This window comes from Ochlerotatus camptorhynchus, unplaced genomic scaffold (assembly GCF_037179485.1).
Source record: "Ochlerotatus camptorhynchus isolate MF236.1 unplaced genomic scaffold, CSIRO-AGI_Acam_v1.1 ptg000177l, whole genome shotgun sequence".
In the NCBI taxonomy this organism is placed as follows: domain Eukaryota; kingdom Metazoa; phylum Arthropoda; class Insecta; order Diptera; family Culicidae; genus Ochlerotatus; species Ochlerotatus camptorhynchus.
The window spans coordinates 1,183,883-1,211,743 of NW_027040667.1; the positions used below are offsets into that span (position 1 = coordinate 1,183,883).

Here is a 27,861-nt window from a genome sequence, read left to right on the forward strand (position 1 = left end):
ATCTCCCAAGGAAATTTCGGAAATCATTTGATGCCAAATGTCTTGAAAATGCATGAAACGTCGAGATTTGGTGTTAACTCGAAAATTTTTTTTTTTTCAAAAATCGACTTTCTGGGACTTAAATTTTTTTCATGAGTACTATATGGAATATAGAAGATTGATGAGTCGGCTTCTAAAATTGTTCACAATTGTCTCCAACCTGCTTATATATCGAATTAAAACACCATTTAGGATCTAATACGAAATAATTCATCAGGGTGGTCCAATTATTCTTCATTAGGGTGGTCCAAAAATTCAAAAATATATGAAAAACCACAACTTTTCAGCAGAAATTCCTAAAATAAATTGTAAAAATATCTTGAATTGCGTTAATCTTTTTTTTTTTTTGGAAACATGAGTTTTACACAAGAGGAACATTTGCCTGAAAAGAAAAAAATACTTGTTTTATACTTTGTCATATATTTCCTTATTAGCTACACCAAATCAGATTTCCTGGTACTTTTATACTTTTTTCGATGATCTTCAACTAATTGTAAAATGCACTGTTTTTGATCTTCATCCGTTGATAGTTTTGAATCGTATGTTTTAATCAATGCTATACCACGCTCTGCATTATCATTAACTACTTCCAAGCATTGAACCCGTCTTTTGGCATTTTTAAACTCGATGGAACTACTCCACTGCTCCATATCGACATTCAGCAACGACTTCGGAATTTGGAGAGCTTTGAATAAGTTTTCAATACCACTGCTGCCTTGTACAAACGAGTGTTGTTCAGGCTGTAATGTTTTTATGAGTATCTGTAAAAAAAAATTCATTAGAAAATTAAATGCAAATGTATCAATTAAAGCATTTACCTGATAGAAGTAAGGCTTCGATGACCTTTTTCTTAACCGGGAGGTCTACATTTTCGTCGAACAGACATAGTTCGATAAGGCTGTTGTCCAAATATTGCAAGGGAGTTAAAATTCCTTTATGTACTGCTTTCGCAACGTCTTCATCAACAGTTTCATATTCCTTCAATATTTTTAACAGCTTCAGATCGTTGTTGGGTGCCATCGCAGCACACGGAGAAAGAAACCAACTTTTCAAATACATTTTTACAATGAATACACAAAATCGAGCTAGTTGATTTTTACTTTTATCTGGTAAAGCAAATTCATGCCGAAGAATAAACATTTTCAAAGAATAAATGATTTTGGCCATCCACTTTGCATTGTGGAACGCACCAGGAGCTCTTATTTGTAATTTTTCATCGATTTTTCCACCCAAATATAAAATGGCAAGTTGTAGAACCTCTCGGTAATCACCACGGTGGTGTTGCTCTCTAATTTGTTTTTCATAAAACTCCAATAACGCCAATCTTTCTATTTCCGAAATAGCTATTTTAAAAAAATCATCATCTATACCTGAGTGGTATGAAGTCTTTTCCAAAATGTGCCATTTTGATTGGAATTCCTTAAAAATCTCCACATTTGGAAACTTTGACGTTTCAAATTTCAGAATTTTAAAAGCTTTGCCAAGTAGCAGTTCATGTATGTGGTGTCTACAAGGGATTCCTATAAGCTGCCTCTTAAACAATTTGTCCAGGTACTGACACTCATCTTTTTTTCTACCGGTGTTTGATGCAGTAGTATCAAAAGATGTAAACATAATTCTGAAAACAAACGATAAAATAGTCAGAATTCTGAGGTGAACATGCAAGATTTAAGATCATACCTGTCCGCAAGCCCCCATTCGACGACTGCATTGTACACCGCTTCTGCTTGTTGTGCCCCCGTAGAGTTTTCGATGGGTGGAACAGCCAATAATTTGCTAATGCCTTCGCCTGATACAACTATGGCCAAGCGCTCGGTTTTTGGTAGAGCTTTGGATGGTAATATGTTAGGTAACAGCTTAGAATCCCAATGTACTGTTAAATTTATATCTGGCTTAAACGACGCTTTTAAATCATGTTGCATTTGTAAGCGAATTCCTGCTCTGGCGATTCTGACAGATTCCTTGTTCAACAATAATGATGAAACATCGTGCCCTAAAGCATTTCGATCACTCAGTTTACAGCGGTCCAATGCAGCAGCTACCTCAACTGTAAAAACTCGTATCAGTTGCGATTTACGTGTCAAAGCTGGTTTTGGAGAACCTAGAACGTTCAAAATATATTAATATGGATGGTAATAGGTGTATAATCTAAAAGAAAAAAAAACATTAGTAAAACATCACAACGTACCTGTTTTTGGAGAAGCTCTTTCGGATGTACTAGGCGAGTACACTGACCCAGCCTGGCTGTCGTTTTGTGATGATGTTTCAATTGAGGTTGCACTACAAATTTGATCCGGTCTTTGGCTTGACCCTTCTTCCTCAAAATCGCTACACGAAATGGTTTCATTGGTAGGGAGAACCTCAGTTTCTTCTTCAAGATGAGCTTGTTCCCGCTGTTTTTGCAAATATTGCATCGCCTGCTTTTCTTCACGGGTTTTTGCCTTAAAATTCTTCCCGATATCAAACAAACTCCGCAATGATCTATGAAATGTGTTCCTTTTTTCGACGTCTTTCTTAGCCATTCTAAGTTTGCATTTTAATAAGGCTTTCCAGGTATTGAAAAATAGCAACAGTTTTTTCTTTATGCTTATGTCATTTACCAAATGTGTTAAGTTTTTTTTTCTTCCAAGCATCCTTTAATTCCTTTATTGTTAGGAAGGCACTAAGCTTACAACTTCTTTTTTTTTAGCACGCAAATGAAACATATATTTACGAAAAACTTCACTATACGTCGGCAAGTTATTCTGTTAACGACGGCAGATATTCTCCAACTAGCCAAATGTCAACCATTTTTAACAAACTGTCGTACTATTCTCTATCAGTTCTCTGCTTGTTGTCTTCTTCAAACGCACTACTGATTGATCATACATCCTCAGATCGCATCCTTTTTTACACTAAAGCATAGGTAGAAAAAGCCAAGGTAGAAAAGTTTACGTAGAAATAAGCACTTGAGACCGTTGCAAGCCTGTAGGAGAACACTGTTAGTGTGTGTTTTTTAATTAATACCCAAAAGGAAGCCAGATAAACAATATGCTTTATGCGGGTACTTTTTTGGCACCTCTATAGGGTAGGAATTTAAAAGAAACACATATAAAGGGTTGTCCCGTATTAGGTGGATATGTTAAAAAGTCATTGTACTTTCGTCAGATTGTACTGTTAACTTAACAGCACTAACGGTTGTCCTGTACAATTTTCGGAATTATTCTATGATTTATGTCTGTCTATGCTTCTATTTTACGTGGTCTCAGATACTTAAAAGTAATATCATCAAATGTTTTGATGTTTGGATTCTTAAAAATTCCAAAACACAACATGATGATATTTTCAGATACATGCGTTTGGTAAAAAGCAATGGTTTTTACATACCTATTTTGATTTTTGGACCACCCTAATGAAGAATAATTGGACCACCCTAGTGAATTATTTCGTATTAGATCCTAAATGGTGGTTTAATTCGATATATAAGCAGGTTGGAGACAATTGTGAACAGTTTTAGAAGCCTTCTATATTCCATATAGAACTCATGAAAAAAAATTTAGGTCCCAGAAAGTCGATTTTTGAAAAAAAAAAAAAAATTTTCGAGATAACACCAAATCTCGACGTTTCATGCATTTTTAAGACATTTGGCATCAAAACAAAAATTTTGATTTCCGAAATTTCCTTGGGAGATTTTCGAGAGTGAAAAAAGTCAAACTTTGACGCGTTTGCGCCACCCCCAAATCATGTCCGATTGAGCTCAAATTTTGCATAGAGTCATTTCTCGAGGCAATAAACATTTTGTATATGGTTTGTTAGCGAAAATTGATGGTCAAATTTTTCCCATACATTCATTGGCAGTCTAGTGCATATGGCCTGCCAGACGAGATATTTTTTCGGGAGCTTCGATAGTTTGATGGTTTTGAAAATTTCAGCCACCGTCCCTTTTCCTGATGCGGAAGCTGCTTGAAATCCGCCTTCACATAAGTTTCGTCGTCCATGACGACACAGTCGAACTTTGTGAGCAGATTCGTATACAGCTTTCGGGACCGCTGCTTTGCCGACGTGTTTTGTTTGTAATCTCGATTCGCCACCTTCACCTTCTGAACGTCGACAAGCCGGCTCGTTTCTTGGCCTGCTGATTAGAGATTAGGATTCCGCTTATATTTCACCGCCACCTTCTTCGTCGTCGCTGCCATGTCCGGATTACGATTGCCTCCATTTCCAGGCTTCCTGGCGGTCGACAGACGCTCTCCGAACACTTTTAAAACGTTTGTCGCGGTCGATTTGGCCAACTTGGCGTGTGAGAACGTCGGATTCTATTGCGGCGCGTGCAAAATTTTGACACGCTGCTCCTCTTGCTTGGACGTCCTCTCAAAACTGGAGAGCAAACGGTGAAAACTCATCATAGCAACCATTGTGTGTACACTCAACTTCCAAATGCAGCATTTCTGGATCAACAATAGAAAAGGGCCCATCAGCATTTGTAAACAAAGTGTTCCAAAGCCCATTCCTCACAAATCGAAGGCCACTCACGCAAACCAACACCACAGACAAACAGACATAACACTTGAAAGTTGTTCATCGAACAAGCATTTAACAGACAATTTAAAAGTATCGTAGTTGGTAGTACCGCTACCTGTGGCGCGCATAGTCAATTCCCTTGCGTTTGACGTTTACACACTACCGCCATCTGTTCAGCGTAGTGCCCACCACAGTGTACTCAACAGATGGCGGTAATGTTTTAGCGACGATGTTTTACAGTGAGAAATATTCAATGTGTTATGTCTGTTTGTCTGTGCCAACACCATCATCGGATAGGGGAAACTTCTATCTACACGATGCTGGTGTTGGTTTGTGTGGGCGGCCTTCGATTTGTGAGGAATTGGCTTTGGAACGGTTTGTTTATAAATGCTGATGGGCCCTTTTCTATTGTTGATCCAGATTTCAGGTTTTTTTTAATGCATTTTTAACAGAAATACACCAATTTGAAATTGACCAATTTTTGCGCGTTCCAGACTTTATATTATGTGTGGCATTCCGAAAATAATTTACTTGTATGATCATTCGGTAAATCACCCATACTCTCAGCCAAAGGCACGAGCTAGTATAACTTGAGCATTAATTTTGCAGCATCATATTTTATGCCAGGCTCTATGAACGAAATTCCTTTCTTAATTCTATCAAATGTCCAATTTTACCTGATTGCTTACAGGCAGTCCTTTTAACCTTGAACTGTGCTGTGCGACAATCTATCACCTAATCCGGGTGATTGATGCCTCAGGCTTTCGTTGATGAAAGGGCATTTCGACCCGAAACAATTGAACGGCCGGACGAGAGCCAATCCTCTTGAGCTTCATCAAATGTGGTATAATTTAAATTTATTGCATTTGCATCGACACACATCTGTGCATCAACAGCAACAGTGGATGGTAGAGAATAAAAAAAGAATAGAAAAATGTTTTCAATTTCCTACGTTGCACATGTTTACTATACCGTCATCCGTTAGCATCATCGTCCCACGCTTGTTGATGCGTTGTTCAAAGTTGTGTAATAATTCTAGTTAGATTGCATTGTGGCTGCATTTAGAAAATATTTATGGCTTGTCCTGGAAAATTATGGTGTGTGTGTGTGTGTGTGTGTGTGAGAGAGAGAGAGACATTCCACTTTCAGCTTGGTGGTCTATGATGGGCCCTAAAGTTGTTGCAATTACCATAGGAACGGGTTATGTTTTCATTTAAGTATACATGGTAGAAATTTTGCGCAAATTCTCGTGCTAATCGATTGGGCCTCAGGCTTTGCCGTTTCAAAATTAGCATTCCCTGTAGACTGTCGTCGATGTCCGTTCTGTGCGTGAAGTAATTTGCATAAGAATCCTTCAATGAATAAAAGTGACGCTAAATTGCAAGCCCCTTATTCATCGAACACGATTGCTCCTGATGTATGCACTAGGTACACACTGCATTCCGTTGCTGCACGTGTTAGCAACGAACGAACGAGCTGCGAGATGCAAACAGGACGAAGATGATGATGACTTTCAAGCATCGAAATTCTGGATTCTGTGTACACCTACCGGGGCACGAGCAGAACGTGGAGTCGAAGAGTGGTACTTCTATACTACCACCACGAGGAGCACTACTACTACCTACTAGTACTGTAGCCGTTGCCGGGTGACCTCGAATGTGTCGAAGGAAACGATTAGATCGCAGCACGAACGATGACTATGCATAAATCCCAATCGACAGAGAGTGGGAAACGCTTCCGGTGCTTCCTGATATGACGGGATTCATGATGACGACAGCGGCTGCGGCGGGGGCACCGGCGAACGTAACCTACAACATATGTATGTGCTGCCAGAGTAGCGCGTGTCCCATGCTTTTAGGCAGTAAGGCGGCCACCGAGCGTTCCGGGACATGCATGGAAGGGGGGGGGGGGGATCTGAAAAGTGGCATCCATAATCGGCTTTATGTGGTATCATCAGGATATGCGGTTGTTGATAAACGAGCGGTGATATTTTTCCTGAACGATGTTTAAACTAATCGAGCTAACAGATGGTATTATAATAGACATATATAGATTCTACGGGATTCGATTGCGCAGAAAAGTAACTTCTTTGACGGATGATAAATCATATTGCTTGTGTATATGCGGATTTGAGAACTGGGGCGATATTTAGCTGTTGGCTCACTTCGCAAATAGCGAATACAAATTTGGTGATATTTGTGATCATAACTCCAGCAGACGCTCCTAGGCCTACCACTGCATGAATTTGTATATTGTGTTCAGGAAAACCAAGACTATGTTTTACTAAAAAAAACCTCGTCTGGACCTGCAATTGAACTCGCTGCTTCCAGAGTAGTTTGTTGCTTTAAACATTGGGCAAATTGGAGGCAAAAGTCTTCATTACACAGCAAAGATTCAATTTAAATTATTATGGCTGGAATGAGATTGAAATATAACATACACTCAGTCACACAATTCGGTGCAATTTTTTTCGTCCATATTTTTGATCGTGTTATCTCAAATTGCAATCAAATGAACTGCATTTTTTAAATCGGACAGATGCTTCAAACGTCCAGCGCAAGAACTATCCTATTATTTTGAAAAATGTCTCAGAGACATAATTTGATCAATTGAAGCATTGGAGATCTTAAAATAATTTCTTATCAACCTGAAGTAATGATAAATGATCCTGAAAACAATGTGGAGTAATTTTATCCATCGAAGGTTTTGGAATATTTCCTAACTATCTTTCTATTTTGGAGATCTCCAGAATAATAAAAGATCAACGAGAAATCTTGATAAAATAACCAAAGATTTTTTTGGAGATCAATGATTAACTGAAATTCTTTGAAATAATTTCTCATCAACCTGATGTCGTGACAAATTTTCCAGAAAACTTTAGGCAGTTCTTTGATCAATTGAATGTTGTAGGAATAATTCAGGATGAACCTGTTTTCTGAAAGAAATATCTTAGAATAATGGCTTTAAATACAGAATAGTTGCAGACCTACCAAATAAAACCTGATAAACTAGTAGTCTTGAATAATTATCCGGAGGACTTTATGGCGATCATTTATCAATTGCACATATTTGGAATGATTCTTAATCAACCTGCTCTCAACCAGAAGTGAAGACCTCCAGAATAAAACCTTATCAACCTCTAGAGTCTAGACAAAACATATAGAGAACATGATGCAGATTTTTGATCACCTGATGGTCTCTGGAATAATTCCTGATCAACCTGCTGTGATAAGAGAATATCGAACAGACATGCTTTATTGAACTTTTTTTCCTTTATTTAACGTTGGTCACTGTTCCGCAGTCTAGTGCCAATCACCGACGGACATCGATTGTCACCCATTGACGGCAATCGAATGTGCAGGAAGGCAGCTTCCACACCTGCGTAGGATATCGCACCCATTCAACACACATGGGCCGGGACCAACGGATTTATTTCCCTTCCATGACTCAGAACAATCCCACCGACCTCGGCTGGGATTGAACCCAGAGCCATTCGGGTGAGAAAGCAGTCACGCTTACCATTATTGAACAGTTATAGATCTTCAATTCAGCAGTCAAAGATCAAATTATCCAGAAAACTTTATGCAGGTCCTTGATCATTTCCCATCGACCGTCTTTCTTGCGAGATTATCTTAGAGACATTATTTGTTTTATTTAACAATTAGAGATCTTCAGAATAATAGGCAGAATATTTTGCGAGCCACCTGGAATCACGAGAGAAAATCCAAGAAATGTTGGATAATTTCTTTGATCGCCTGATGGGCTTTGGGATAATTCCTGAGCAACTTAGAAGCATAACAGAAAATCTTAGAAACATGAATTGAATTGTATGACATATGAAGATCTTCGGTCACTTGAAAGTCTTTGGAATGATTTTTGAGCTAGCTGGTATCATATGAGAAAATATGCGAGAAGTGATTTGGATAGATAGATAGAAATAGAATGGAATCAAATAAAAATATCTGAAGTGTTATTTTAATTGTAGGACAGTTGTAAATCTTCGAAATAATACCTGATGCCACCTGGTATGATATGTGGGAAAATCTGAGTGAAAAGATTTGAATATTCAGGTATCTTACCTGATCATTCTGATGTCTTAAAAAATATCGAGAGAAATAAATGGAGAACTCTGGTCACCTGAATCTTTGGAATAGGAGAGAATATCTGAAAGACGTGATACAAATTGCTGAACAGTTGGTTTTGTTGAATTGTTGGACAGGATTAAATGCTGTAAAAATTGACTTTGTTGCCCTCGATGAGTCTCCACATATGTTTGGCCCTGGGTCCCAGTTAACGTTAACATGGCCCTGGTACCATCCGGGTACCATTCTGGATGTGGCCAAGATCTGTCGTGAGCCAACAAATCAACAAACGAATCAATTTCACACGATGGTGACACAGCGGCGAAACTGCCGCTCAGGTGTGGATACCTGCGCGAATTTAGCTGCCACGACAAACTCGATTTATTCACTACTACTGCCGCCGCGAATAAATTGCGCCAGGTTACAACAGCTTTCACTCTGGTGGCTGTCAAAATGACACATTTTAAATTTCAATTCAAAACAGAATATTGTATAGCTGTATATTCGACTTTTTTTTTAAATTGTTGCCGAAAACATCGTTACAACGTTTCGGATCTCTATCGGTACTGGTGGTTCTCACAGTAATTATAATTATCTTGAATTAAATAGTTTAATCAGTTATGGCGCGGTATCATTAAAACGAAGACGGTGGGTTTAATTAACAGCCATCGAATGCCAAATTCAATTTATGGATTTACGATAACATTCTTCAGGGAGTCTGACGACTTGCTCAGGGGTACCTGCAATATGTCTGGAAACGAAAACGATGAACGCTTCTTATACGCCTTTAGCCTACAAATCTTTCAGAGTAATGACAGACGAGTGGTGAACATGCAGGTCTAATAAATTCAAAGTTCTTGGTTCGAGCTTGACCTGTTCCCATTTAATAATACCTTTTAACATCATTCATTATTTCCTATGCCAACGCCGGGATGCTGCACTTGAGTTCTCAAACGATGTTTAAACACTGAAGGTGGTAGTGTGGTTGGCAGAGGAAACTTCCTCCATCACGAAATAGGCAATTTACGGTTTCCACGCTTTACCAATGTTCGTACCACCTCTGATAGCCATGGCTATGCTTCCACCTCGTTTGTCTGCTAAGATCAGCAAATGACGTTCGATAAAATTTTTTACATCATCGTTTTGAATGATTTGCGTTATGGGGCTGACCCAATAGCATATGCATTTCCATTTAGTATGACAATCATTCTGCAGAGAGCATTACGTATTTCAACTGAAGGCCCCTATCCCTTCTCATAACAATTTTCATCCTGTATTCGAGAGGAAAATCATTTGATTTCAAAACAACCGTCATCCGGTTGCAGCTATCATCGAAAAGTCGATTTCGATGTTTCGAATTGAATGGTCTGAGGTTTCATTCGAACAGAAGACGGTGGTTTTGGTACAGTGCAGACAATCCGGGAAGCCTGTAGAATATACGACTTGTCCTTAGAATATCTGAAAATTCCGCCAAGACCGTATATCTGCTGAGAAGTCCGTAGATCTTCCGAGAAGTCCGTAGATCTTCTGAGAAGTTCGGAGAACTAGCCAAGTCCGTAAAACTTCTAAGAGAATTTTCGAAATGTTCGTAGAATATCCGATAAGTCCGTATAACATCCGAACTTTCGAAAAGTGCATAAAGCTTCCAAGCTTCCGGTCTTTCCAAACATTCTTTCTCGTACACATCTATGTTGATATCATTAATAGAAGCGTCCGCTGGTTTTGGTATTAATAACGTATTTCATAGCGCCTCTCGAATGCTTCAAGCTCCCTGTTCTGTGTATATTGCTGAGCTGGCGGCTATATACTATACGCTAGAAACGATCGCCTCACGTCCACCAGATCACTATTTTATTTTTACGGATAGTCTCAGTTCTGTCGAGGCTATTCGCTCTATCGGTAAAGCACTCCTCGTATTTTCTCATGAAAATACGAGAGCTTCTAAGTGCTTTATCTTTAAGATCTTTTGTCATCACCTTTGCATGGGTCCCATCTCGATTCCGGGCAATGAGAAGGCGGACTCACTTGCTAAGGTGGGCGCTATGCAAGGCGATATTTACGATCGACAAATCGCCTACGACGAATTTTTCTTCATTTATCGTCAACAGTCACTCGTCAGCTGGCAGAATAAATGGAGCGAAGGGAGTTTGGGACGATGGCTATATTCGATCATCCCTAAGGTGTCGAAGAGTCCTTGGTTCAAGGGGTTGGATGTGGGTCGAGACTTCATTCGCCTCATGTCCAATCACTACTCGTTAAACGCTCCGTGTTGGGCTGGGGGACATCAATCTCTGTGAATGTGGAAAAGGTTACCAGGACGCAGATCACATTATTTGGTCTTGTGCTGAGAATCGCGGAGTCAGATCCGAGTTGTATGATTCCCTTCGGGCTCGAGGTAGACAACCTAATGTTCCAGTTCGGAATATTTTGGGTAGACGTGATCTGGAGTTTATGAAACTTATATATGTTTACTTAAAGAATATTAACCTTAGATTGTAAGTTTGACTAACCTTGTGTTTAGTTTTTGTTTTGTTCGTTTGGTTTTTTTTAATGTTTTTTCTGTAATAATTGTATGCTTACACTGCGGATACCAAATTGAATAGAAATAAGTTCATGTTTCAGGAATAATGAAATATTTGTATCGTAAAACATAACCCAAACCTCCTTCTCCCTCTCCCCATCCATAAAACTGTAAATCTCTACTAACCTCGAGACGACCACGAGTAATCGGTTCAATTCCTTTAACTCTAGCTTTAAGACATCTATTATGTATAACGCAAATGATAACTTGGCTCTGTAAAGTTTATTCGATTGAGCCTGTGCAAATAAATTAATACAAAAAAAAAATCTTTGTTGATAGTGCTGGTAGAGATGAAACTTTTGGATTTTCGGTGGCAGTTACATATGGCATGCCAAAATCAAATACTTTTTGGGGAATTTCGAATGCTTCTTTGTCCGGAAACACTTGGCAACGGCATTCCTTTGCATTGTAGTATAAAAAACCAAACCCGGAAGCTGTTGGAAGTCTTCGAGCACGTATTTTTCGTCGTTCATTATGATACATTTTTTTTTTCAAAAACGGTTTGAAAAGCTATTTAGCACGAATTTTTGCAATGAAATCTTGATTATTATTACGATTGGGCACCTTTTTTACTTTGTACGCCTTCCGCCCATAGTAGTAGTAAAATAACATTTATTTCTGTAAATTATGATTTTACATTGTTTTAACATTTTAATTGATTAGCCTATCAGGCTCTTTATCGTTATTTAATTTGTTATTATAATTTACGTATTCAGGGTTTTTTTTACTAGTCAACAGACAGGGTGTTTTATATTTGAATTGAATGAAATGATAACCGACCTAACTAAGAGTATAACTTAGCCTAACGTGCTAGATCACGTATGATCTGATGAGTTGATCTCAGACAGGTGTCTTTGAACCTTTCCAGGATAAAAACTCTTCGTTCTTCTAATGACTGAATTCCAGCCAGGAGGTGGATCTCGGAATTTCTAGTTCGTGGGGGACTGTTTAGGATCATCCTAAAGATCTTGTGCTGGATCCTTTGGAGTTTGAGGTGACGGCATTTGGCTCAACTCTCCCAGATTGGCATACCGTCCTCTATTAAGGGAAGGATGATTTGTTTGTATACAGCAAGCTTATTTTTCAGGGCTAGAGTAGACCTCCTGTTGATGAGTGGATACAGAGATCTTATCAGGATGTTACACTTGGTTTTCGTTTTATCAACGTGATCCCTGAAAATCAGCTTGCTGTCTAGTGTTAAGCCGAGGTAGACTACCTCTTTCGAACATTCCACCACTGTGCCGTTCAGGCAGATCTTATTATTCTCCGACGGAACAAGTCTGGGAGATGTAGAGTGTGGAAATATGATGACCTGTGTCTTTTCCGCGTTGATATGGATCTTCCAGCTGTTGAAATATTCAGACAGGACGTCCAGGCCTCTCTGAAGTTTGGCAGTCAGAGCTCCGATGGTTCTACCCTTTTAGACGATGGATCTGTCATCTGCGAACAGAGACAACGATCCAACATCAGGGCGAGCCGGCATATAGGCACCGATGTTGAAAGCATCCGATGTGTTCCCATTCAGAGAGACTCGGAACGTCCTGCCCGATAGATAGTTATTTATTATCTTCACTAGGAAGATTGGTAGACCGTACTGCTGCAATTTGAACACCAGGCCATTATGCCAGACATTGTCGAAGGCTTTTTCAACGTCCAACAACGCCATGGCAGATGTTTTCGACACATACTTGTTCCGTCTGAGAATGTTTGTTATTCGAGTCAGCTGGTGGACGGTCGAACGACCTTTCCGAAAACCAAACTGTTCCTCGAGTAATTTGTTTTCATCGGCAGATGTTAGGAGCCGGTGGTAGAGTGCTATTTTGAACAGTTTTGATAACCCTGAGAGAAGGCTGATTGGTCGATAAGTTGAAGGAGAGGACGGATCCTTCCCAGGCTTCCGGATGAGTATGACTTTAGCTGAATTCAAGCACGAGGGGAAGTAGCCAAGTCGGAGGCACAGATTAAAAATCAATGCCAGATGGTTGTAGAATCTGGAACTCAAGTGTTTGAGTTCCAGATTCAGGATGTTGTCGAAACCTGGGGCCTTCATGTTTTTAGATGATTTGATATAGGCCAACAATTCGTCAGCCGTAATCTCGGATTCCTCGGAAAAATATTGGGAATCAGCTTCGTGAGGACTGACGATGTTTTGTCCGAGATTATGGGAGCTGACGAAGTGTTGACCTATCGCAGCAGCCTTCTCTTCAGAAGTTATCAGATGAACTACTGGGTCACCGTAACGATCCAGTGGGGTCAGTGGTGGAATGTGTCTTGGCTTATTTTTAAGGATTTTGGTTAGTTTCCAAAAGGGGCCTTCAGCCCACTTCAGTTCCACTTCCAACTTTCTGATCGACAGTTAAGCACTGGTCAAACGATTTACAAACACTAAACACGGTACTCTTCGACAGTTTTAGCTTTTTGGCGAGATCGTGTACAACAGCGTTGGATTTTGCTACCGTTTTTCCACTTGATTCGACGCCGTTTTTTTCCAAACTGAACAAGAATGTTATCATGTTGTGTCACGCAATGAAGGGGAGAGCTTCAGCGGTCATATAAGTGAAACGCTTGAGTGGTTCGTGAAATATTTCAAAAACTACACTGAAAGAAAAGTGTCTGAAATTTAACGTGGACAGGCTTTATATATATTTATGAAGGAATCCTCTATGATTTGTCAAGTTTTTATTTTAATTTTTTACATTACGCCAAACTATCACTATGCCAAACAGCATTATGCCAAGCGGTATTATGCCAAACGACATTATGCTAATCGACTTTATGCCAAATGACCTACGACCGTAGCCATCATGCCTACCAGGTGATGCTGTTTTTGACGACTTGTCAAAGTCGTTTCATCGCTTATGGGCAGAGCATAGAAAACCGGAAAGGCATTAATGCCGGAAGTCGTAGTTACTACGTACTCCACAAGCCCTTGAGGTTTTGGCAGAGTATTTGAAAAAGGCGTATGGAGGAGATGAATGAACCACGAGCTGGTGCAATACGTTGTTAGAATGCCAGACAGCAATCCCGCAAAAATGATGTTTGCCTCGAATCCGGCCCGTACAAGATGCAGAGCAACATGTGTTTAGACCAAGTGGAGCATACTCGAAGAAGTGGGGAACGCTTAAGAAACTGGAGGCAAGCAGCCTTGAATCGAGCTACATTGGACAGCGCAGGTGAAGTCAGACCGAAGGACGTTGGACCAGGAAAGGTAAGGTAAGAATATTTTTAATCCGATATTTGCCGCATTAGTGAGACCCGGAGAATATGTGTTTGCCAATCCGGAAACAACAAATTACCTTGGATATTTTTCGCTCAGTATTCTAAAAGTTACCGCCATTGGGTGTAATTTTGTTTGTTATGGATCTTGTGACGATTTATGCTTTTCGGATACTAGGAACCAACCAAAATTGTTTAACTTTTTCAACAAAGTTGCGTGTATTTTGAATCGTTATTTACTTTCTTTGCACTTCTGTCATGTAATCGCATTATTCTACTAGACTCAAACTGTTCATTACGTCGATTTAACTATAGAGAAAGTTTATCTGCAGTCACAGATACTGGTTTCATGTATGTACAAATCTATTTTTTAATCCTTTGATGAGCTGTTCAGATTCCAGGAAGAGTATACATTGCTATTCTTTGTCTTAAGGTTTGTTTCAGTTAGGTTTCAGGGATAATTGGGATGGTTTAGTGGTGCACGACAACACTCTTGACGACTGGGACAGAGTGGACAGCGTGGACAGAGTGAACTGGATGGACGGAGTGGACGATTGGAGATGCGACGACGGTCTTGGCCAGAACTGGAGTATGATGAACAGCGTGGACGGAGTGGACGACTGGAGAATGGTGGACGACTGGGTAGGACTTGACAATTGGAGCGTGGTGCACGGCAACTACTGGAGCGTGATGGGCAACGACGGCATGCTTAACGACTGGCGTGTGATGCACAACGTGGCTGTTGGTTTGAAAAAAATAGGACGTTAGGAGGTGATTCCCAAGGGATCCTTCAAAGTTCTTACGAGGACTGGTGGCTGACAGCAACTGGGGCAGCATGAACTGTATGAACCACTGGGGAGGCCAATACGACACCTGGAGCTGGAGCAGCAACGGCGGCGGCGATCAGGCACGAGAAAACGAACTGTAACAAGGATTCAAATGAAAATCAGTTTCCTGGATAAAAACACTCCAACAGTCCATTCATTCAAACACTAGCACTTCCAATATCACCCCAACACTCCTTAGATCACTGTGTTTGATGATTAATCCAATATGATAACGAAATAATTGATACGCACCAGTTTGTACATTTTGATAGTTCTGTTAACTTATTAACAAATGTTGACTTAGTTGAGATTGCTTTGCTAAATGCGAGTTGACTGACGATTGGTGGCTAGGTCGGGTAGCTTTTATAGTGAAAAATTGCCATAACCGTGCGTCCGTGGTCACACGACAAAAAGGAATTAAATCTCTCTCGTTCTCTCGTTTAGGCTCTCGGGGCCGAGCCTCTCGTGTAGGCAAGTACCTAGGTACATGCACGACGCTAGACGGCAGAGGTCCTCGAGGGGCGGTAGAAAAAATCTTGACTTATACCTCGCCCTCACCGCCCGTGTCCTCGCATCGCGACGCCTTTGCCTGTGTCACTCACGCAGTCCGCACTGCGCGACTTACTAGCAGAAGAGCAACAGATACGCACGACGACCAACGACACCTCGAACCGAGAACGAGAGTGAACGAAACCGTAAATTTCGAGCAGATCAGGTTTCTTCTGAATGAGCATAGTATATCTACTGCTACATGGTTGCGGTTTGTATTTTTTTTGTGCGTGGCGCTTAACCCTTCCGATGCGACGCGATGTTGTTATGATCGTGGCTTGAATTAGTCAGAAATTGTTATCGGTTGAGGATGGATGTGTGTCAGTAGCTCAATAGGCTTTTCCCTTCGAGAAGTTCTTATTGAAGCTTATGAAGTTTTTAAGGGGAATGGAGAATTCCACGGCAGTAAACACATATTGCCTCAATATATTAAATACACCAGTATCACAGTGGTCCAGGATGGGCATTTAGCAAGTTAAAAGTCCTACTGCTTTTGTCTTAAGTTTTAGACGTTTGGTGCTTGAAATCGTTTCGGCTCCATCTTTCCCAAGAACATGTGTCTTTATTTTTAAAAACAAGAAAGTTAGTTAGTTAGTCGGCGCCGCCGGTATTTTCTGAGGCATAAAATCTCTGATCACGCCGGAAGTAAAGCCGTTGGTCCCCGGTTCATGAGTTGATAGGTCGATAGGTAAGGTCCAGTTGTGGGAGCTGCCTCCCTGGTGTTGGTAGCATTGGAAACAAGATCGATGGAAAACAAATCAACGGAAAAATATTGTTAGTTTTTCAAAATCAATCATTTAAAATCCACCATAACTAAAACAAAAAAAAAAAAAAACGGCCAAGAGAAGGAGCTTTTTTAAGCGAAACAGTTCACTGATGACACTTACGACAAAAGGACTAGCACTTTTAACTTGCCAAATTTCCATCCTGGGTTACTGTGTTAAAGTTGTTGTGTATTGTTGTTTATAGAGATAATAAATTGCTAATTAATAAATATGTAGTAGTAGGACATTTCAAAGTGATTTAAAATCAATGGAAATTTTTTGAACTCCAGAAATTTTCAACGAATGGCAAAATGTTGCAGATCAATTTGAAGCCCTTTTTAAGTAGAAACTTCTGCTAAAGTTTTGGTCAATTTATTTTGCAGTTGTCACCAATTTTGTTAGAATCTATGAGTGATTTTGATAAAAAAAAAACCTGATCAATTAATTTGGAAACTTTAACCGGTGGGTCCTTTTCGTTGAAATTAATAAACGCAAGAAATTGCAATATATAAATTAATTATATAAATAATGATAATAATAAAAATAAAAATAATAATAATAATAATAATACTAATTATATAAATTACAATAAATGCAAAATAAATGCAATGCTGCAATAAATTACATGAGAAGTTATGATTTTCTCTTGAAATCACAACAATTTCTTTTAAAAGATAACCATTTTCATTTACTTATCTGGTCCGTTGGAAACTGTGTTTTATTGTTTTGAAAGTTGTTACCGACTACGTTATAAGTATAAGTTGCGACAAATACCAGTACAAATGTTGAACATTGTGTCTTGCCTCATTCGCTTCCGAGGAATTTCAACGAAACAAAATTTTGATTAAATAAGTGTCCATTTTCTTTGTAAAAACTTTTGACCGTTTTCGTTAGAAATTTTAACAGATTATGTTAAAAGTTGCAATAAGTGAAGTTGAATTTATTTATCAAGGCTCAATTACGGATACTTTGCGGAGCCGTAGCTCATTATGTATTTTACAATGTTTCTTAATGCTAATGTTAGTTGAAGGAGGTTGTATCAAAGAGGTAACTCTACGACCAGAAGGTCCCGAAGAAACGTGCTATACTCTTTGGCTAAGCTCTGGTACTATCTACGGTCCCAAGCTAATCGAAACATAGGAAAATCCATGAAACCCTCATTTTATCAGTCAAACTTTCATAGTGAATCAAAACAAACATAGTGTAGTACTAGAATTTTGACTAGAATGTGGTACGCTTATAGATGTACTTGGGACCAATAGGCTAGTCAAGTTGGTTGTATCCTCTCGGCTGACCCAAGATTATTTACGTAGGAAGCAAGGGTGTAGGTGGTGCTATGCACCCCTTACAGCTGGTTTTGCACCCCCTGATAATATGTCTGATTTTTTAAATTTGGGTACAGTACATTTGTATTCAATAGTCAGCCATAGTCGTAACCAGAGATGGGGTGACGAAGGCAAATTTAGTAACACAAAACTACAAGGGACAGCCCTATGGGGTTGTACGCAATGGTGACGTAGGACTACGTGATCTTATATAATAAATGTTATTTGTTAACTGCAGCAGGAGCTTGTGTTTTGTGTACGCTTGGGAATTTGAGCGGAGTTCTCTCTGTTTATACTCTTTAGTATGACTATGATTTGCCACTTTTTGCGCTAAAATGCGTAGACATATTTCTGATCGATTGGTGATAAAATTATTGAAATTGGTCCAGGGGCAGCTGAGTTATTAACTTTCAAAATCTTTCATAATTTTGTTACATGCTCTATTTTCGGTTTTCAGTGTAGCCTCATATAGAAATCACAGACGTAGTCTTATTTCAATTTTTTTTTCGGAATTGCTCTGATGTTGGTAATCATCGAAAACTAACGTGGAATTTCGATCTTATGCTGCACCGCGAAATATATGAAGCTTAGTGTGGATTTGTGAAGAAAAGATGAATTTTCTTACACCTGATGTGTTATACGACAGCTCTGATGGAGGAAATGTACAACCAGGTCGATTCTATCTATTTCGACTTTATAAAAGCTTTCCAGACGGTTCCTTATGATCGTGCCATTAGGTAGCTGAGTCACTTTGGAGTACCAGAGTGGATAACAGAGTGGCTAAGATCTTATCTAGCTGACCGGAAAGCATTTGTTAACAACGGAAGTGCCCGTTCTCGTCTATACAGCATCTTCTCAGGAGCATTGCAGGGCAGTATACTTGGCCCTGTCATATTACTTTTGTTTATAAATGACCTCATCGCACGTCTAAAACTTGAGCAAAATGTACACGACAATTTCCTCAGGACGCGGCTGTTGAGCTTTGCAAGCCGATATCGATGAGCCGACCAGGTGGTGCTCAACTATTTGAATGCCATTGAACATAAAGGGTAGAACGGTCAAAAATTGGTCAGTCATGATTAAGTGTATTATGTAATTGTATAAATGATCAAACTTTATTTATTTTTGAATTTCAATGACTGCAAAATACAGGAAAATTATTTGATTAGGCTTCCGATTTTCCAAATGCGAACTGTCGGGCTTTACGTTTCACACCTTCCATCAGATTTTGTACCGCTATTGTATCAACCTTATTTGATGCTGAACGTCAATTTGCTTTGAACTGTTTCTCATTTCCAACTGTTTTCTGAGTTTTCTTGAGGTTCCGCATATCGATTGGTCGAATTTTTTACAATTGGGTGCAGCTCTGGCGAGTTCGGAGGGTTTTTGTTCTTGGGTACGAATTGCACGTTGTTCCTGAGCAATTTTCCCGTAGCGACAGGAAACGAGGTTGGTTGACAATGCCAGTTGTCACGAAAATTTCGCTTTTCAGCACACACAGGTGCAAATTGCCTGCCAAACCAAGTACTTTTTCGCGAACTTTGACATCTTATCTTGAATCTTTCCTTTTCCGGTAGTCGTGTAAACTTGACCTGGGACCTGGGAGCTACTTGAAAACCACCCTGACGTATATTTCATGGTTCATAATAACGCAATCAAATCTTAGTACCAACCGGTGGAAATTAACGATTATAAATTGGCTCTTTACTTGACCAAGTAAATCACGTACCCCATTCTACTTGAAATTCTAGTACTACACTATGTTCGTTTTAATTCGCTATGAAAGTTTGTCAGATAAAATGAGGGATTCGTGGATGCATCGGTGCATCGATTAGCTTGGGACCGAAAAGAATACCAGAGCTGAGACAAAAAATTGAGCACGTTTCTTCGGGACCTTCTAGTCTTAGAGTTACCTCTATGTTAGTACCCTCTCTATTATTCGCATTCTAATTTTCTAAATTATATTCTAGAAATTCTCCAACAATTGACATGGAAAAAAAATTGAAACTAAAACTAATAGTAGAACCATAGAGGTAACTCTAAGACTAGAAGGTCCCGAAGAAACGTGCTCAACTTTTTGGCTCAGCTCTGGTACTCTCTTCGGTCCCAAGCTAATCGATTCACCCCTCGAAACATAGGAAAATCCACTAACCCCTCGTTTTATCTGTCAAACTTTCATAGCGAATCAAAACAAACATTGTGTAGTACTAGAGTTTCGACTAGTATGGGGTACGTTAATCGTTTGCTTGATAGAATGATAGAGCTTTGAACAAAACACATGTGCCTGTTCACCATCCGGAAGAAATTTGCCGCATGTACAACTTTGACGATGACAGTTACTTTCTGACCTTAAGCTATAGCATTTACAAATATTTTACATGCACACTAGCGCCGCATACCGAAAATATTCTGAACTATTTACTGTTCACCAGCTAAAAAGATTTGATCTCCTAAACAACTTTGCCGAAGACAGTAATTATCTAGCTATACGGGATCTCGAGCTGTAGCATATATGAGGATTGCACGTGTATACTAGCGCAGCGCAGTGAGAACATTCTGAACTACTGTTCACCAGCCAAAAGATATTGACCTCCTGAACAAGTTTGCCGAAGACAGTAACTTTCTATCTGGTCAGGATCTCGAGATATTTTATACGTGAAAATTTTACGTGTATACTAGCGGTGCGTTGTGAGAAAATTCTGAAACATTGTGCACCAAAAATAGGCTTTAACCTCCTTAACAACTTTGCTCAAGACAGTAACTTTTTATCTGGTCAGGATTTTGAGATATATTACAGGTGAGAATTTCACATTTCACTAGCGCTACGTAGTGAGAAAATTTTGAATAACTGTCCACGAGCAAAAATTTTGTGATATCCTGAACAACTTTGCCGACAACAGTTATTTTCTATCTGGTCAAGAACTGGAGATATTTAATATGCGAGAATTTCACATGTATACTAGCACCATAAAAAGAGAAAATTCTGAACTACTGTTCACCAGCCAAAAGACCTTGACCTCCTGAACAACTATGCCGAAGACAGTAACTTTCTATCTGATCAAGATCTCAAGATATAGCATTTGCGAGAAGTGAACATGTATACTAACGCCACGTGGTGTGAAAATTCCGAACTACTGTCCACCAGCAAAATATACTTGACCCCCTAAACAACTTTGCCGAAGACACCAACTTTCTAGCTGATCATAATCTCGAGCTATTGAATATGCTGGCACGTATATACTAGCGCCGCATAGTAAGAAAATTCTGAACTATTGTCACCCAACAAAAAGATCTTTACTTCCTGAAAAACTTTGCCCAGTACATTTACTTTCTATCTGGTCAGGATCTAGAGATATTTTATATGCAAGAGTTTCACATGTCTAGTAGCACCGCAAAGTGAGAAAACTCTGAATTACTGTCAACCTACGAAAAAAACTTGAAACCTCTTGAACAACTATGCCGAAGGCGGTACTTTTCTATCTGGTTGGGAACTCGAGATATTTTATATGAGAATTTCATGTGTATACTAGCGTCGCGTAGTGAGCAAATGCTGAACTATTGAGCACCAAGCAATAGGATTTTACCTCCTGAAAAACTTTGTGAAAGACAGTAACTTTCTATCTGGTCAGGATCTCGAGATATATCACATGCGAGAATTTCACATGTATACTAGCGCTATGTAGTGAGAAAATTCTGAACTACTGTCCGCCAGCGACAAGGTTATGAGCTCCTGAACAACTTTGTCGGAGACACTAACTTTTTATCTGGTCAGGATCTCGATATATTCCATGTTGTAATCAATGAAGTCAAATCCCACGTAGTATGGCCACAGTTTACACGGTTTCCATTTACATTTTCCCTATTATCCGCAGTTTTTAGGTGTTTACTGTAATCAAAGCTTAGCTTGTTTAGATCAAAGCAAGTTTTTTGAGGAATACTCGTTGGTTTCAGATCGATTGGTAACTCACACGGAAACAAATCCGATTCCATTTTCATGAATAAGAAATCATGAAATGGAAAAACTTGCCATCCCATGAAATCATAACAATGATTCATGATTTCGTCATGGAAATTCATGATTTCATAATGCAGTGGAATCAAGGCCGCTACAAGCGTTACACGTACTTGGCAAACCGTGTTCATAAACCGCACTACATAGGTATCTCTTATACGCCTTTTGTCTTCCGTTTAATACAAGTACTGATAGTCTAGTGGTCAAAGAATGGGTTTAATAATCTCAAGGTTCTTGGTTCGAATCCAGTCTGATGCTTTTTTCTATTCTTTTTACATTTTTTTGGTAAAAGTTAAACCCATGAATTTTAGATCATGATTTGAAATCGGATGATTCATGATTTTGGGAATGTTTGCTGCGTTACGCAAAAGTTGCTCATGATATCATGAATATTATTCATGGTGTATTTTCATAACATGAAAATACGCTTTGTTCATGAAATCATGAGTCATTTTTCTCATTTCGGAGATCGGATTTTTTCCCGTGCAGCAACAAAATGGCAATGGAAAACTCATGTGTGTTGGACAAAGTACAACAGCGCGAGTAACGGAGGGTTAACTCTATACTTTCATCTTTTCATCTACTCTATACAATAACCAGTTTAAATATGAAATTCGACGTTAATCATCTCCAACTACTCCAGAATAGTTTGGATGGTTTAGAACATTAAATAATATTTTCGTTCATTTCAAATAGGAAATTTAAAATAACCCAATAGGATTTTGTAGAATGAAATTAAAATAGGGGAATTTACGTATTCTCGGCAACCTAAGCAGCGACCATCTTTCTATAGCCTTTTTCTCTAAGGAACGCACACATATGCAGTATTGGTTTGTTTACAATCTTTTGCTGCCAGCTGCTCTAACAATTTCAGTCGAAAGAATTGTCAAAAACTGTTTTGAAACGCTTTTACAAAGCTCCAATCTTCACTAGTGAGAGCGAGTATTGTCGGCAACCAGTTTTTCTTCGGCAACCGTTCCATTTGAACTGCATGTAAATCTGCTGTTCTATTATCGGCAACTCGAAATCAGCTACAATTTGTAGTGCGTGTGTTGCATTTCAAGAAAACCTTGCTAGATTGCTATTTCTCAGTGGTAAAAATATAGTCGAATTGAAGCTGAAAACATAAAGAATCGTTTGCATGCATTCAGCGAAGTGTTTTCGTAAGAAAATCCAATGAAAATAGTGTTTCAATTTAGGTTGCCGAAAATAGTCTGTCATGCCGAAGCCGTCATTTCCCCTAGTATCTAACCAACAAACAATTGAGAGCTCTTATAAAACACCTAAGTTGATCAAACGTTGAATAATAGCTTCCAGAGTTGAACAAGAATGTAGTTGTAATGCCATTTGATTAAAAGTTTTAAAAGCTGTTGGAGCACTCTTAAATGATTGTTTACGTTCGGTTTACCTATATGCTTTAAAAGACCTACGATAACTTTTATAGTACCTTAGTTAAACCGATTGACAAGAGCTATATAGTACGTGGAATAAACGCATCAAAACAAACCATTGGGAGCTCTTATAAAACACCTGAGTTGATCAAACGTTGAATAATAGCTTCCAAAGTTGTACAAGAATGTAGTTGTATTGCCATTTGGTTAAAAGCTTCAAAAACTGCTTGGAGCACTCTTAAACGATTGTTTACGTTCGACCAACCACCAACCACAATTTTGTTGCTTAAAATAGCACAAGTGATAGGCACGTTTATATGACCATAAGGCAATGATTATTCGACTGCAAGAGAAGTCACTCAAGATGAGCTTCATATACTTCTCTCATATGATCAAAATATGTATTCAAGAATAGAGCAGATGGAAACAGAAGCGGCTGGCAATCCGGAATCATGAGTTCGAATCTTGCTTCGAGAAACCCTCGGTGGAGTAGAGGTAAATTATATATAGGTGTTATTAATAAATGCAAACATTAATTTAAGACATATATCATATAATCAACGATAACATTTCTAGATAAATTCTCTCAATTAATGATTAGAGAGATTAATTGAAAGAATATCAATCAAAGATTAAACAGATGCTTGTTACTACTTCCTCCATGATCACAGAATGTAAATTATGGCATAATTACATATTTTTTCAATGTGCACAAATAAATTAAATTAATAAAAACTGTACAAGCAATTATTTTGGCGTACCACGACAATTGTTAAACTAATTTTAATCTGTGAATATTGTGAGTACTTACACAACGGTTATTAAGGAGTCATTAAAAAGTGATATAAACGCTTTTCACCGCTAGCTGTATAGTGATTATTTAGGAGTCATTAAAGAGTGTAACAAACGCCTCTCAGGTTCAATCTCTAATACATTTCGAAGCAGCTGTTAGGAGGTGTCTACAAACGTTGTATAAGAGCGTTCACCAAAATAATAAAGCTTGAGTTTAAATACGTATCTATAAACGTTGTATAAAAGTTGCTTCTACTCCTATACCGCGTATACATATAATGCTGTAGTTGAACAGGTTCTCCAAACCAGTGTAAACAAGAGTTTTACAGAAGTTGTAATAAACAAATTGTACAGTTATTATTCAGCATGCAGTTGAATAAAATCACAATGGAAGCGTTTCTTCAACAAGAAATTGATTTTGGTTAAACGTTTTACTGAATACGTTAGACAACACCTTTGTGTTGCAGTTGTATAGGTTCTCCAAACCAGTGTAAACAAGGGTTTTATAAAAGTTGTGGTGAACACATTGTGCAATTATTATTCAACATGCAACTGAACAAAATCAAAACGAAAGCGTTTCTTCAACTGGAAATTGTTACTTGGGTAGTTACGAATAGGGGTACAATGATAAAATTTTGAGTTCATTAATTTCGATTAGAATTGAAGTTCCATTCGAGACTTTAATCTTGATTTTATATCTAATTCCGTTATCTTGGAAGTTAGTTAGTCCGAGACATCGAAAAAAAAAAAAATCTGGACAAATGCTTTGTAATTTCCCTTTTTCATCAAACATTAGAATGGGGAAAATCAACATCCGCTAGGTACCTTAATATATGATAAAAATAAAATAAAATTTCATGCATTTTCTATTTATTTTTCGAAGTATTATAGTCTAAATTTTATTTTTATTCTTATGTCGAAGAATTTTTCTCTGATAAAATTATTTAAGTCTCAGAATCCAGGTGAGCTTCCCAAGATGTTTTGGAGTCCGGGAGATTCAAAGCTGGTCCATGAGCTCGAAATTTTTGGTTATCTAAGTCTTAAAACTATGGTAAATGATAAAATTTTGCGGTTTTTTTTATTTACATTTGAATTCGAAGGATTTATACTTACAATCTGTATCAGAGATGTATATTTTTAGATACAAAATCTTGAGCACATTTCCATATTTCAAAGTCAGATATTTTGGAAGTTAGTTATTCAAAGTCCTAGAATTTAATGTTGGTACCTTTGTCTGAGATTAATTTGATGATTAAATATAGAAGATCGAAAAAAGTATAGCTAAAAAACTCATGGAACTATCTAACTCTGAGAATTATTCAACATGGGAATTTTCTTAAATTTGAGGTTCTTAAAATCCTTATTAGATCCAGATAATATGTAATTTCATTTCAAAATGCTTGAACAAATGATCATTGCTTGTTCAAAATAAATAAACTTTTAAGGCTCCCCCAAGCGTTGTTATGAAATAAATATAATACTATTTAAATTTTCACCATTTAAATAATAGTAAGCTTCGCCATAATAGATCATATTATTGGACGAAGTGAAAATGTATCGAACAGGAAAATAAAATAACAAATAGCCTTGACGCCTTTTGATTGAATAGCTGTTCCAGAGTTACTATTTAATCGTAGTTTAATATAACCATAAAAATGCCCTTTAGGCCCACCCTAGGCCCCCTCTGCCAACATCACCGGATTATCGCGAAATAAAGCTCAATCTCGTTACCAAATACGAAATGATAGATACATCATTATTTTACCTGATTGTTTAATTAGTTTTAGAGATTGAGTTTTTATTCGAAAAAAAAATCGGTGATTGACGTGTTTGACTACAAGAGCAAATACGCTCAAATCTCGAATCACTTTTAGCTGAACAGGTTAAAATCAGCCTCATATTCCAATTTTTGTTTGTATAAGCTGTTCTGCAGCAGAAATTACGTGAGAAACTTGCCAATAGACTCAATCGTTTGGATAATTTGGAACTATTTCTAATTCGGATTTAGATGTTACGGATTCTATTTCGGATGTTACGAATTAACTCGTTTGATTCTAAACAAAATTGTTTAACTTCTTCAACAAAGCTGCATGTATTTTGAATCGTTACTCAAAGTTTCGGTTGGCTGTGATTGAATCATACCGTTTAACAAGACTCAAACTGTTGTTTACTTAGGTTATCCATTAGGCAAGATGACCAGTAGCTCAAATTACAGGTAGAGTATATTCTTGAGGTTTGATTCAGGTATTTGAGATGATAGGTATGGTTTAATGGTGCACGACAACGCTCTTGACGACTGGGACAGAGTGGACTGGGTGGACGGAGTGGACTGGGTGAACGGAGTGGACGACTGGAGCGGCTACAACGGTCTTGGCCAGAACTGGGGTATGGTGGACAGCGTGGACAGAATGGACCACTGGAGCGTGATGGACAACTGGGACGGCCTTGACGACTGGAGCGTGGTGCACGGCAACTACTGGAGCGTGGTGAGCAACAACGGCATGCTTAACGACTGGCGTGTGGTGCACAACGTGGCTGTTGGTTTGGAAAAATTTGGCGTTAGGAGGTGATTCCTAAGGGATCATGCAAAGTACTTACGAGGACTGGTGGCTGACAGCAACTGGGGCAGCATGAACAGCATGAACCACTGGGGAGGCGACGACGACACCTGGAGCTGGAGCAGCAACGGCGGCGGCGATCAGGCACGAGAAAACGAACTGTAACAAGGATTCAAATGAAAATCAGTTTCCTGGATAAAAACACTCCAACAGTCCATTCATCCAAACACTAGCACTTCTAATATCACTCCAACACTCTTTAGATCACTGTGTTTGATGATTAATCCAATGTTAACGAAATAATTGATACGCACCAGTTTGTACATTTTGATAGTTCTGTTAACTTATTAACAAAAGTTGACTTAGTTGAGATTGCTTTGCTAAATGCGAGTTGACTGACGATTGGTGGCTAGTTCAGGTAGCTTTTATAGTGGAAGATTGCCATAACCGTCTGCCTGTGATCACACGACAAAACAGGACCTAAATCTCTCTCGTTCTCTCGGTTGAGCTCTCCTGGAGCAAGCTATCGCCTTCGACAATCATGCGGTAGCAATGCACACGGACAGAAGAATAGGTTCTCTGCATATAGGTTTCGTTCATTCATGCATTTTCATTTGTGGTAAAATTGCTGTGATGTACACGGATTATTGATATAAACGTTGAATTGATTATAAATAATCAATTGATTGTTTTTGCTTTTCAACTTCCGGTTGCACATTGTTTTTTTTTGGCAGCAGCACAACTTATAAAACATCCTTTAGTAAATCCCATAAACAATATGGACGCTGATTGTTTAAATTATGTAATGCCTTACTGCAACAAGAAAGCCTTAACGTAGCACAACTAATAACAATTTAAAGTCAATCATCCTAATTGTACCTGTTTGTTTCCATAATGTATCATCCAGCAGAATCGACCGGCAATTTGGGCTTTTATGCTTCAACTGTTTTGAAAAATAACCTGCAAAATAAGTGGAGCAAAACTTGTAACCTCGATTCGATTCAATAACGCAAAACGTTTCGAGAAGGACTCGACAAAAATTGCCCTCTGTTTAGTTGTTTACTTCATGCCGCGCCGTATAATCAACCCTGAACGATTGATCTGAGACATTGTCAAAAGCTTGTAACGCAAGTAAATGTTGTAATCAAAAATTATGCTATTCACACCTCCGCAATTGGAATACATGGACGACAGCAGTAATGAAACGTAAACAATCGATACAGTC

The 27,861-nt window shown here is 38.6% G+C and overlaps 2 protein-coding genes across 2 annotated transcripts in view; both read right to left on the reverse strand.

Moving 5' to 3' along the window:
* LOC135701821 (neuropeptide SIFamide receptor-like) overlaps nucleotides 1–27,861 on the reverse strand; it is a 614,024-nt gene that overhangs the window by 80,856 nt on the left and 505,307 nt on the right. The window lies entirely within an intron of this gene.
* On the reverse strand, nucleotides 14,610–27,036 carry LOC135701851 (larval/pupal cuticle protein H1C-like). The gene is made up of 5 exons (XM_065222794.1): nucleotides 26,951–27,036; nucleotides 26,677–26,795; nucleotides 26,364–26,613; nucleotides 15,222–15,340; nucleotides 14,610–15,157 (listed from the first exon to the last, which is right to left on the reverse strand). Exons 1-5 carry the CDS (start codon nucleotides 26,960–26,962, stop codon nucleotides 14,890–14,892), a joined length of 768 nt encoding a protein of 255 aa, XP_065078866.1. The 5' UTR covers nucleotides 26,963–27,036; the 3' UTR covers nucleotides 14,610–14,889.